We start from the raw sequence: 12,868 nt of genomic DNA on the forward strand, positions 1-12,868 counted from the left end.
ATTTCTTCTTCCAGCTGCACAGGTCCCATTAGGGGGCCACTGGCTAATCGTTTGGGTGGGCCTTTGGCCCCAAGTATGGGCCTTCCATATGGTAAATCCCAGTCCGTTTCAATGGAACTTCACCACCCTTTACACATTCATCTGTCTTGGACTAGTAAAGTGCAACACATCATGTACCCTACCCTTTTCCCTTCTCTGCTCCTTTGCAAGGCCTGTGAGTCAGGCCTCAATAGGAACAGAGCTCCCTTGGTTATCTGATCAACTCAGGTGTCTTTTCCATTCTGAGAGAGCTTCTAAAATGTAGCTGTGGCCTCTCTTACAAGTACATGGTATCAGATATGACCTGGAACCAAATATAAAGGTGCAGAGAGAGGTAAAGCTATTAGAACACATTATATATATATATATATATATATATATATATATATATATATATATAAAATTTAATTTTGAAATATGGATACAAATACTCATTTACAATATATTTCAACCTTCTGCCTTAAACTGCAGAGAAAGTTTTTGTGCCATTCAAAGTGGGCAGAAATGAGGATTTCTGCCTGCTGTCCCTCTAGTGCAAAATCTAATCCTTTAAACGTTCCCTTCTCAGCAAGGGCTTCACATCTTCAGATAAGCTAACATCAGAACTAGCAAACACAGTGGCCAAGACAGCTCCATTTCCAACCATTCAATGATGGAGCTTTAAGAATTTGCTCAGCAACTACTACATAAAAGGAAAGCTAGTTCTGTTTATAAAAATCACTTACTGAAAGACCCAGAATCCCATTATTTTTCAAAATTATCTCTTACTGTTCTAAACATGTATATTGTGGAGAGGAAAACCCCACAAAACTCTTATAAGTCAGTCACCAGCAAAGTCCTTTAGTCTGTTTTTGAATAGGTTACCAAAGAGGCACTAATGTTTGCTCCCTCCCTGCCCTTAAAAATTTTGGTAAATTAGCAGATACAATGTAATCTTTGGTTACATAATGTGATGCACTGTCTTTTTTTTTTTTTTTTTTTTTTTTTGGTCTCTTTATTTTTTTTAAACTGCTTTCACAGATTTTCAAAGAGATTAGTGGTGAGAACAGACCTGCCTATAAAAGGCAGCAAGGGTAGAAACTTCCTTTTATAAGATATTGCATATGATAAATGGCTTATTTTGACTTTAAGTTTGGGATTGGATCTTGTGTTTTAGCATTCCTGATTCTCATGACCCCCTACATATAGTTGAGCATGAAGGTCACCCCCTTGGGCCCAGTGTCCTCTCACCTGGGCAACTGGCATAAAATAATATTCAACCTCTTGTCTTCCCAGGGCCATGTAGGAACCATGCAGGGATAGTTACTAAGCTGTCTGAAGAGAGTCTCATGAAGTGCAACCCTAGCACAAGACTGAGAGGGAGCAGAGGGAGTGGCTTGTACTTTTGAGTCATGCCCAGTATCAAGAAAGAAAATAGGACAAGGCCATGTCTGTGCTGTGCCTAATGAAACAAACACTCAGAAGCTACCTGATGCTTACCATAAGATCATTTGTGTAGTATCAATATCATGTGGATGGTGGACCTGTTTTCTCTTGAAGTACAAATAGAATATTTCTTGCTATATATGCATATATGTATATAGAAGTAGAGTATGAACAGAGAGGGATTCTAGCATCAGCGCATTATTTCTCAACCTGGAAAATCACTTCAGCAACTACCCAAAGGACAGAGTGAAACTCCTTCCCCCCACCTTTTTTACTGCCAGTTAACATATATAAAAATATATGTATTACTGATTCTTTTTTTCAAAGATATATGACAGAATCCTTCAAAAAACTCCTTTCTTGTTAAAAAAATAATGAACTCTCCAAGAACAAAGATACTGTCTGTGGCATAGAAAAGCTATGGAACAAAGTACCCAACCCCCATTTCAACTCAGAAGCCAGGCCTGGGCAAGCTGCCCAATGAGCAAGAGCTGAAACTGCCACACGACTCTTTCCCTTGACCACAGAATTTATGAACCTGGCAGCTGTCTGCTGCCCAGCACAGATGAGACTTTCTCCCTGGTGCGCCTTCTTTTTCTCTTCCTCACTCTCCATCCCCATTGAGCACTGCAAACCTTTTTGGGGATAGTCTCCATGGCTTGTCTGGTGAGTGATCCTCATCTTTAAGCTCACCAGGTGAATGGGTGTGGATGGCCAGTCCTTCAAAGGTGAGCACAGTGTACCAACCGTATTAACTCTGCTTGTAGAGCAGAGTGCATGCAAAATGAGACTTCTGTCAATTATGCTGGCTGGAACAACAATGGCCAAAAGAAAAAAAAAAATCCCCCTTTCATCTGTGGGAGACAAAGCTAAGCTAAAATCTCTTTTGCTCACTGAAACCCCAGTGCAAAAACAGTACACCTAAATATTTGTTTAGGCCATTTTCTCCTAGTCTTGCCATTTGGGAGTTCAGAGTAATCTAGTTGTTTCTGTTTTTAATCACACTGCCATTTCTGATTTTTGGCTTTCACAAGTGAAAAACATATACTCATAAAGACAAGAGTCACGATTGGGAAATCTAAAAAGATGAAAACCTTGATAGCCAGAGAAATGGAAAGGAGAGCATCTAGTATTTACAAGGAGAGGTATTAGAATGATATACTCAAATCCATGTACCACAAAAGATGAGGATCATTTCAAAACATATGTAAAGGAACTATTAAAAAGTAACCTAGTTTAAATGAATAGAGTGGTGGATTTTTTTCTCTTTAAAACAGCTAAAAGTGATCCTGTAAGCCTATATAAGCCAAATGGTGTCATAACAAAGAAAAACAGAATTGTTCTATCCTACCTTATAAAGAGAACCTGTCAGCTTTAGATTTGTCCAGCAGACTTGGATCGGTATAACACACATCTTAAGTTCCCCTCTCCCTTGTTATTTAAAGAAGCTGTTTTGCAGGTTCATTTGGCTATTAATATCAGCAGAAATCAGGGGAGGAAACCCATGTAGATCATATCATGTCACTCAGAAACTATCTTCTCAACAACAAGTAGAGTGAACTAGCTGAAATGGGCAGCTTTGTGACTGGTCTCTAATTTGTTGTTTAGCAGATGAATTTAAGAGCTATGTGAAGAGGCAGTGGCCAAGATGAGAAAGTAGGTAGGCATTCCCCAGTACTCGTGACTGGGGGACAAAGTCAACAGAACAAAGGAGTGCCAAAGGACTATATGAAACCAGTGTCCCAGGAGTACACCAAGTTCATAGGTGGCAGCCCATCAGAGTCACACCAACCAGACCTTTCCAAAGGAGGCCATGGTTTGGTAGTTTCAATATTTCAGCTTCCTGTGGCCGAGAGGCAGCAACAAAGGTGGCTGAGTGAGTATGGCCAACGTTAGAGCCCAGAATCAGCAGCAGAGAAGGATGGTGAATAAACTCACCAGATGGTGCCCATCTGGCTTTAGACTTTCCTTCTGAAAACTTTTAATTTATTAGTTAGTATTCTCTTGATTTCTTCTCTCTTCTTCCCCTTACTTCTGCAGGTGGATATGTTGGATGGAAAGGAGAGCATTTACAGGATTTTCGGTTCTAGTGCCTTCATTTTTCTCACCTTGGTAACAGAGTTTTCTCTTCAACATAGATCTGGGTAGCCCCTTTAGCTGCTCTGAAGGAGGAAGTGGGAATTCTTCACTTGGTGGGAAGGTGTTATCTCTGGGGGACAAGGGCAAGACGCCCAGCTTGTCCAATCCCATTGATGCCTTCTTTCCAGTTTGTTTAAGGTCTCCAGAGTTCTGAGAGTTCAGTTGATGAGAGACATATGGTAAGAAGTCTTTGAGCCTACTGGCATCTAGAGATAGACATCAAGACTGCTGACTTGCTAGCCTTCTTGGGGATGGGAGTTCTTAGCAGAGAGTCTGAACGTGCCCAAGGAGTGGACAAGTTTCACCACTGTGGCTGTAATGAAGTCTGGTGAAGCTCAGGCCCACAAAACACAGAAGGGAGGATGGACGATGCTTGCAACTGCATGGAGTCAGGCAGAAAACATTCAGGTCTCTTAAAGGTAGAGGCAAAGAAGGATCAAATCTTCAGTGTCCTAAGCAGGAGAACAGTCAAGCCACCACTTCCTTTTCCTTTGACTCTAGCCCCAGGCTCCTCCCTGGGCCACAAATGGGAAAGCAGACCTGGATCAGAATGGGGCCTTACAAAAGGTCATATCTCCCTCTCCCTCTTGCTGGTCTGATTCTTCAGTGGAAGTGGCCAAGTTTTGGCTAAAGAGAACATTCAGTTCAAAGCTCTTAGAAAAGATATTGAAAGTCAATTTGAGGGTGGAGGCAGAGGATGCGAGAGAAAAGGGACTGGTGTGGGGAGGCATTCTCAACAGACAGGTTTTCAAACATGAAGCACATTTTTCAGTACCATGAATTGTGCTGCAGTTGAACAGCCTAGCTCTCAGGGGCCAAGGCTGTGGGCAGGTACTGGTAATCCATCTGTCCTATCTTAAATCTACCCCCCATCTACCTCAGTTCTGGGGTCACCCTGCCCTCTAATGGCAATAGCCGTTGGCAGAAAATAAAGTCTCCCAGGGAGACAGGGTTTGGGGAAAAAAAGCAGTGACTCCCCATGGGCTTGCAATTTTCACCTTATTCTAGTTACTGTTGGCCTCTTTGGTAATTTGTTTGTTTTAATATTTTTAAGAGGGAAAAACCCTAATGTGTTTTTTGTTTGTTTGTTTTTCTTTTGTTTTCCCAGATACTCTTAGTTCTCTAAACTTCACGTGGCATTAGGTGAGTAAACGTTTGTGTAGCTGGCACACAGCACAGTGCTATAAACAAGCACAACTTGACACTGTGCCACATGAGGATCATCACAGATTTAAAGAAATACAACAGCATTCAAAACACAGATAAGAGCCACAGCAGGGAGTACAGTCTGAAAGTGCCATGGGAGAGTCAGATAGGGAGAGATAGAAAAGAAAGGAGGAAAAGAGAAAAAAAAAAAAGCCCAGCAAATAGAATTCAAGAACATCTTCATGACAGACTGTACATAAATAGAGGAAATTCCCCAAGGCACTGCAGAGAAGTAGTGCAGAGTTAAAACAGGCAGAAGATATCTGAAAAAGGGAGTGAGGTGGGGTAAGAAAATGGGGGCTTCCAAAGCTTCACTGAGTGTGAAAATAGATAGGCTTGACTTTCCCGGAAAGGATCTTGGGCACTTGCACAGAGATGATCTCTGCCATCATTTCTGGAAAGTCCACGCTCACCATGTGAGACTTGATTAGCAGGTCAAAAGTGAACTGATGCAGCTCTCGTGCAATCTGCAGGGAGACAATAAGAGAGAGAGAAAACAGGGTTGACAAGGAGTTGGCTTCTTGTCAGGGTCTCCCCCACAGTCTTTGATTTCCTCCTCCTTCCTTTCATGTCTTTGGGCCTCTGTGAGTGTGTGTATGTGTTTGTGTGCATGAGTGCATACACACACATGTGCATTAAATTGTCTCCAGGGAGTCACTGAGAGCTCCCAAGAGATCTCTTACACCACTGCAAGCTCTCTGACTCAGGACTGGGTGTTCCTTTTCCCCAGCACACACACACACACACACACACACACATACACACACACTCTCTCTCTCTCTCTCTCACACACACACACACAAATGTACATGCACATGACTCAAGGAAGAGGGGGGAAACATCCAGGTCTGTTTTGTCTGTCTAAAGAACTTATCTACTCTAAGCCCCTTCTCTGAGTCCCAGTTGCTCTGTTCTCAACTCCTCCACCTCTTTCACAACATCCAGCTGGGACACTGTGACCTGTGTTCCTTTCTTCTTCATTGGATTTTCTTCCTGGACCACACTCAAAGCCAGAGGGGAATGGAAGCACCTCCCAACAGGTGGTGCCAGACCCTAGAAGAGCATATTATCACTTGGCTCTATCAGGCTACTCTCCCTGACAAAGCACCCTCCATTGTTTGCTTACAGGCTGCACAGAGTCCAGGAGCTTGGTGAGCTGGTAGAAGCGCCTTGAGCAGGATGTGGGATTTTTTCTCTTGCATGCAATGATACGATCAAGTTCCTTGATGTAGTTCATTCGAAGTTCATCAAAGAATTTTTGATTTTTCAGCCCATCCACTGGAACTGATGTGGGATGAAGACAGAATGGGGAGGGGAAGCATGCCCACGAAGGAGCATTAGACAAAGCACCAAGTTTTCTGACCACAAACTTGACCCCCACCCCCACAAGGAGGGAGCCATCGACTTGGCTTCCTGTCACTTCAGGTCTATATGCCTGGGGCCTTCAGGAAGTCTGCCAGGAAGGTCTTAGGGAAAAGGCTAGCTGGACCCAGTCTGTAGGGCATCAAGTAAATAAAATTTACTGAGCCTTTCCTTTTTCTAGTCTTTGCTTCTATGCATTTCTTGGTTTTACATTATCCACAGTCCAGCTCTGAATTAGACAATTAAAATATATGTGGCCTTGATTATCAAATTTTATCTCCTTTTTCCCCCATAGGGGCTAAGACAGCACTCTGCTTAGAAGAGATATTAAAGAAATATTCCTTGGCTGCCAAATAAGCCTTGTCTGAGTTGCTTACACAGACCTTGTCTTTTGGCAGAAGAAGAAATTCCTTCCAGGAGGCAATCCCTTCTACCCTACAAGAAATATAAGGTAGTCCTTGCCTGTTTCTATGGTAGAAGCTATGGGAAAATTCAGAGACCTGCTAAAACTAGCCAAAAAGGCCTTGTCCCAAAGAAAGATTGGGGGTAGGTGGGGATCTAATAGAGGTTTGACTGTAGCAAAGAAATCAGTCTCTAGCCATGAAATTCATCCTTGTTAGGGAAAAAGATGCTAAGGGAGAGTGGAGGAGGGAGGGTGAAAGAAGAAGGGAAATATTCAGGAGCTGGCTTCCTGATAATCCTTTAATGAAAAAGCACCTCTCCTCTGATCCCCTATGCCCCCTAGGGGCACTCTCTACCCTTCCAGGCACTTACTAATGCTAAACAGCAGCAGTGCCTTCATGCACAGGAATTCCTGGGGGGTGATTTGGAGCCATCCAAATTCTTGGGAGAGGTGCCTCATTCGGACACACTGGCTGTACATCCGGGACTTGTGCATGCGGTACCTAGGAATGAAACACACAGAGAAAAGAAAGGGGTAAGGGAAGGATTAGAATAAACCCAGAGAGAATGTCTGTGAGTGCCCTCCCCTTTCCAGTTTCTCCAAGAAGAGCTTGATGTTTCTCTTGCTGGCGCTTCAGTGACAAGGAACAGGTTGTTCTTTTTTCCCCCAAAATCATGATATCTTGATAACTACTCATCTTCCCTGGCTAGGATATGGGTTAGCACATGGAGTTTCCAGGTCCCCATACACCTCCTGTTTCCTGAGACAGGGAAAGGAAAACCTAACCAAATGAATACGATGGCACACGGTCTCCCTGACTACAGTTCTAATATTGCAGCTACAGCCAGAGTCACAGCCTGCCTCCCAAACATTCAAACTTGAAGAATTTCTAACAGACAGGCCTTAGAAATCAACTCCTGACATAAGGACACCAGGATTCCCAAGTAGCCACACATGCTATACTAGAAATGAAATTATTTCTTTAAAAACTCTCAGAAAAAGAGATTCCCATTGCCCCTTTAAATGAGTTTCAATGCTTATCAAATCAGCCACAAAGTATTTCTGAATATCCAATCTAAATATCCCCTGCTGAAGGGGAGCTTACACTTTCATATACTAGCTGTTCCTTACCACAGTTTGGGAGTTATAAAAACGTATGAGCTGCCTTTATTATAGTGACTTGTGAACAGATCATCACATTATCACCCATAAATTATATAGGAAAGTAGCCATGGCTTGGACAGCTTCTTGGGGAGAGCAACATCTCTGTTCCATGACTGATTGTGACAAGCCTGTAAGAGAAGATACACTGATACACCATTCTTCTGCTAGTAGAACTTCTTGGTCTTCAGCACATCAGAAAGTGTGTGTGTGTGTGTGTGTGTGTGTATGAGTGTGTGTGTGTGTGTGTGTGTGAAAGAGAGAGAGAGAGAGAAGCGGGGAGGAGGAGAGAGAGAAATTGATTTTATATCTTATAAAGAAAGGAAAGGAAATTTGACACTCACTTAAGTAGTGAGGAAAAAGACCACTGAGATTGGTCCTGAAGCTTATGGTTTGACATTTTGGTCCCCAAACCACTAGCTTCATTGATAGACTGAGCAGGCCTGATACTGGCTGGGTGGAAGCTCAGAATCCTATCTCAGATAGATCTTGGCTGGCCTAGAGAAAGAGGGAAAAGAAGGAGCAGATAGTGCAGAAGCATTTAATGAAGGCTGGAGCCCAACTAGAAAAAGGAAGTGTTTAGACACTGAAAGTGTTAGTTGGTCAGTGGTGTCTGACTCTTGCAACACCATGGACCGTAGCCCATCAGGCTCCTCTGTCCATGGGATTCTCCAGGCAAGAATACTGGAATGGGTAGCCATTTCCTTCTCCAGAAGATCTTCCCAACCCAGGGATTGAACCCAGGCCTCCTGCATTGCAGGCAGATTCTTCACCATCTGAGCCACCTTGGGTAGTATCACAAATCATTGACCAGAACAGTGCTGCTCCAAGCTCTTTCTTCCTAGAGAATTTTTGAATAAGATCTGCTGAGTTTGGGGGTATGGCTTTGCTCTGGTCTCTACTGTGCTTCCAAGCCTTTGTAGATGACAACACTGCAGTATTTGTACCACTGAAATTGTGATCCTAACATGGAGGATTGATATAACACTGCTGAAGGCCCCAGGAACAGAGACAGTAGGAAAAGGAGGGAAGAAAGACAAGGGAAGGAATTCAAAGGAGAAAGGAATAAGACATGAGGAGAAAGAGCAAATAGAATGGGGGACAGCCAATGGAAAGAAAGGGATAGAAAGTGCAAGGTAGAAAACAAGATGCAGGGATGAAATCCAGGAGGTGAGCAGAGGTAGGTGGTATTAAAAGAGAGTAGATGAATATTAGAAAAAATGATGGAGCACAGTGCCTGGCACATAATAATTGCTCAAAAAATGATACGTTGGAAGGTGCCATTGTTAACTATTCACTGTTCTACAGATGAGGAGAATAAAGTTCAGAGAAGTTCAGTAATTTACCCAAGGTTGCACAGCTAAGGTTCAGGCCCATTACTCTCACAGACTATGTTCTCTACAAAGAGCAGAGGAGAAAAGAAGAAAGCGAGGTTGATGGCAAGTTTGGTGTCAGAGAGATCAGCAAATGAGTTGGCCCAGAGTCCCTGTCTCTTTATTTGGGCATCAGTTTCCCCATTAGTACCTTGAGGAGGTTAGCGGTAACAGATGGCTTTTAACTGGAGGGGTACTGCTACCTTAGTGTGTGTGGGCACTTTGAGTTGTCACAGTGACTAGGCTCTTATTTGGAAGACCCTGATGCTGGGAGTGATTGAAGTCAGGAGGAGACGGGGACAACAGAGGAAGAGATGGTCCGATGGCATCACCAACTCAATGGACATGAGTTTGAGTATGCTCTGGGAGTTGGTGATGGACAGGGAAGCCTAGCATACTGCAGTCCATGGGGTCAGCAAATAGTCAGACACAACTGAGTGACTGAACTGAACTGAACTGAGGCAGGTACCAGGGATGTTAAACACATTCCAACATGTAAGAATGTATTACACAATGAAAAACCATTCCTCAGGAAAAGTCAATCCCCATTGAGAAGCATTGGTTTAGATGATTCTAGGGATTTTAAGAGCTCTAACATAGTCAGTTCCTATAAGAGGAAGGGGACCTGATATTTCAGGAGCCCTGGGGCTTCATGGAGGGCCCTGACTCTGTGTAGAATCTTATAGTACCTTTTGATGAGGTACATGGAAGTGGACTAGAAAGCTGAGGTAGGGTGCCACAGAGGTGGAAGAGGACATGAAGATTTAGAAAATAGCCAATTATCACCTTACAAAGGTTCAAAGGTCTTTGGGCTCTGGATGGGGTAGGTGCCCAATAGTTGATTTAATCACTGGAGCACAGCAAGAGGAGAACAGGAAAAGGGCTTTTTAAGGCCTGACCCAGAAGATGGCATCATAGGTACCTCTTTGGATATCTGGAAACCATAAAGCAGGTTGTGCCAAAAGCTCAATGGTTATTCTTAGCTTCTGGCTACCAGGGCTGGCTGAGTTGGAAGAGGGCAGCTGGGGACACTTATTTTCCCCCATATGGCATTGCTGTAATGGGAGGAACCACTGGCCTGTAGATTTTATTTTAAGGTTCTTCTGGGTTAGAGGGCTGGAAGAGAGGAAAGGTCAATTCCTTCCCTGATTAAAGGGGTTCTCTATGGTGAGAAACCAGAGATCAAATTGCCAACATTTGGTGGATCATAGAGAAAGCAAGGTAATTCTAGAAAAACATCTACTACTGTTTCATCGACTATGCTAAAGCCTTTGACTATGTGGATCACAACAAACTGCAGACAATTCTTAAAGAAATGGGAATACCAGACTATCTTACCTGTCTCTTGAGAAACCTGTATGCAAGTCAAGAAACAACAGTCACAGCCAGACATGGAACTACAGACTGATTCAAAACTGGGAAAAGAATATAACAAGGCTGTATATAATCACCATGCTTATTTAACTTATATCCAGAGTACATCATTCAAAATGCCAATCTGAATGAATCACAAACTGGAATCAAGATTGCTGGGAGAAATATCAACAACCTAAGATATGCAGATGATGCCACTCTAATGGCAGGGAGTGAAGAGGAGCTAAAGAGCCTCTTGATGAAGGTGAAATAGGAGAGTGAAAAAGCTGGCTTAGAACTCAACATTCAAAAAACTAAGATCATGGCATCTGGTCCCATCACTTCATGGCAAGTAGAAGGGGAAAAAAGTAGAAGTAGTGTGACAGACTTTATTTTCTTGGGCTCCAAAATCACTGCAGATGGTGACTGCAGCCATGAAATTAAAAGATGATGTTCCTTGGAAGGAAAGCTATGACAAACCTAGACAGTGTATTAAAAGCAGAGATATCACTTTGCCAACAAATGTCTGTTTAGTCAAAGCTATCATTTTTCCAGTAGTCATGTGCGGATGTGAGAGTTGGACTGTAAAGAAGGCTGAGCACCGAAGAATTGATGCTTTTGAATTGTGGTGTGGGAGAAGACTCTTGAGTCCCTTGGGCTGCAAGGAGATAAAACCAATCAATCTTAAAGGAAATCAACCCTGAATATTCATTGGAAGGACTAAAGCTGAAACTAATACTTTGGCCACCTGATGTGAAGACCTGATTCATTGGAAAAGATCCAGATGCTGGGAAAGACTGAAGGCAAAGAAGAAGAGGGCGGCAGAAGATGAGATGGTTAGATAGCATTCAATGGACATGAATTTGAGCAAACTCCAGGAGATAATGAAAGACAAGGGAGTCTGATGTGCTTCAGTTCCTAGGTGTCACAAGGAGTCACACACGACTCCTGCAACTGAACAACAACATTCACAATAACATGAGGGACCTCAAATAGAGACACAGAAACGATTATCACTACTAGGAAAAGAGAATATTGGAAAGGTACTTCTTTTTATTTCTTGCCCATTGTGAGCCAGACATTTCACATCCATTAGCTCCTATTTTAGTTGTCAAAACAAACCATTGAAGGAAGTTTTATTTTATGAACAGCTGAGGAAACTGTTAACCAGAGAATGATGTAGGAAATAATACAACAGAGGTTTCAGTTAAGAAAAGTATACTAAAATTTGAGCTCTTGGCTAAATTTATGAAGGATAAATAGAGCTGGTGGGCAGGGCAAGTATTAATTAAACTCGTTTTTAAGAAGAAGGAACTGGCTGGGCCAAGGTCACATGCCAGAAAATGGTGGAGTTGCTCTTCTTCATCACTTACCACCAGGAGGCAGTATAAAAGCTGGGAGTTACACAGTCATACTTTGAATTCTGTTGCCAACATGCACTATTTAACATTGTTGGATGAATCACTATTTTTTTGAGCCTAATTTCCCCCATCCATTAAAAAATATTTTAAAGGTGAAATCAAGTTATCATAACTTGATTTCATCATTAAAATGTGGGCTCAATGAGAAAGAATTAGGAAAATATCTAGTATAGTCCTGGCACATAGGAGTTTCTCAACAAAAGGTGACTGGCAGTTGCTTTTGGTGGTAGCAAAGGGACCAAGGGAGCTTCAGCCTTCAGATCTAGAGTGTTTCTGTTCACTGCTTATGTTGCCCAGAATGAAGGAGAAGGACCCTGTTATGAGGGTCTGAGATAAGCTAAAAGCAGGTCAGAAGCACTGCCAAATTACCAGGACTGTGTCTTGATCAGGAAACGTGATGGCCTTCCCCCCTTCCCTCTTATCAATTGGCCTTTCAGCTGGGCAAAGCCATGTTAGACTGAATAGGTTGGCTAGGCCTCTACTGCCTCATGTAAAGGTCAAATGTAATAACTCTCACCATTACTTCCATTACCATCATCGCCACGAACCAGGTCTGTGTCTATGTGAGTTCTGGGCCCATAAGCACTTACTCATTGAAAACCAGGTCAGGGGCAAAGTAGAGCATCCTGGAGTTGACATTGGTGAAAGACCGCCAGCCCATGGCAAACACCATAAGCCCCATCCAGGAGTACTGAATGACTGCCATCTGGTCGTCCACGTGCAAGTTGCGGAAGCCTGGAGATAGGACAGAGGCAATGGTCAGACTGAGCACTGATGGTCTAAGTGAAGTCTGGGACTCTGCTGGGCTGAGAATTTCTGGTACTGCGGCTGCCCCTGAGGAGACCCAGGGACCATCAATGCTGGGGAGTAAAAGGAGAACAGATTATATGGTGGGGATAATTATTTGTGCTCCCTAATTCATTAAGCTGCTCGAAAGAGATGGTAATGGAGGCAAAAAGTGCACTGCCCACTGGAAGAGAATAATA

The 12,868-nt window shown here is 43.0% G+C and overlaps 1 protein-coding gene across 2 annotated transcripts in view; it reads right to left on the reverse strand.

Annotated features, from left to right (window-relative positions):
* Positions 1-1,051: 1,051 nt before the first annotated feature.
* AR (androgen receptor) overlaps positions 1,052-12,868 on the reverse strand; it is a 189,457-nt gene continuing 177,640 nt past the window's right edge. The window contains exons 5-8 of one of the 2 annotated variants that reach the window (XM_061136279.1): positions 12,473-12,617; positions 6,946-7,076; positions 5,936-6,093; positions 1,052-5,276 (exon numbers count right to left, since the gene is read on the reverse strand). In XM_061136279.1, coding sequence (XP_060992262.1) covers positions 5,121-5,276; positions 5,936-6,093; positions 6,946-7,076; positions 12,473-12,617 — 590 coding nt within the window. In that variant the 3' untranslated portion in view covers positions 1,052-5,120. The remainder of the gene's footprint in view (positions 5,277-5,935; positions 6,094-6,945; positions 7,077-12,472; positions 12,618-12,868) is intronic. The other variant, XM_061136280.1, reaches the window with a different exon arrangement.

This window comes from Dama dama, chromosome X (assembly GCF_033118175.1).
Source record: "Dama dama isolate Ldn47 chromosome X, ASM3311817v1, whole genome shotgun sequence".
NCBI lineage: Eukaryota > Metazoa > Chordata > Mammalia > Artiodactyla > Cervidae > Dama > Dama dama.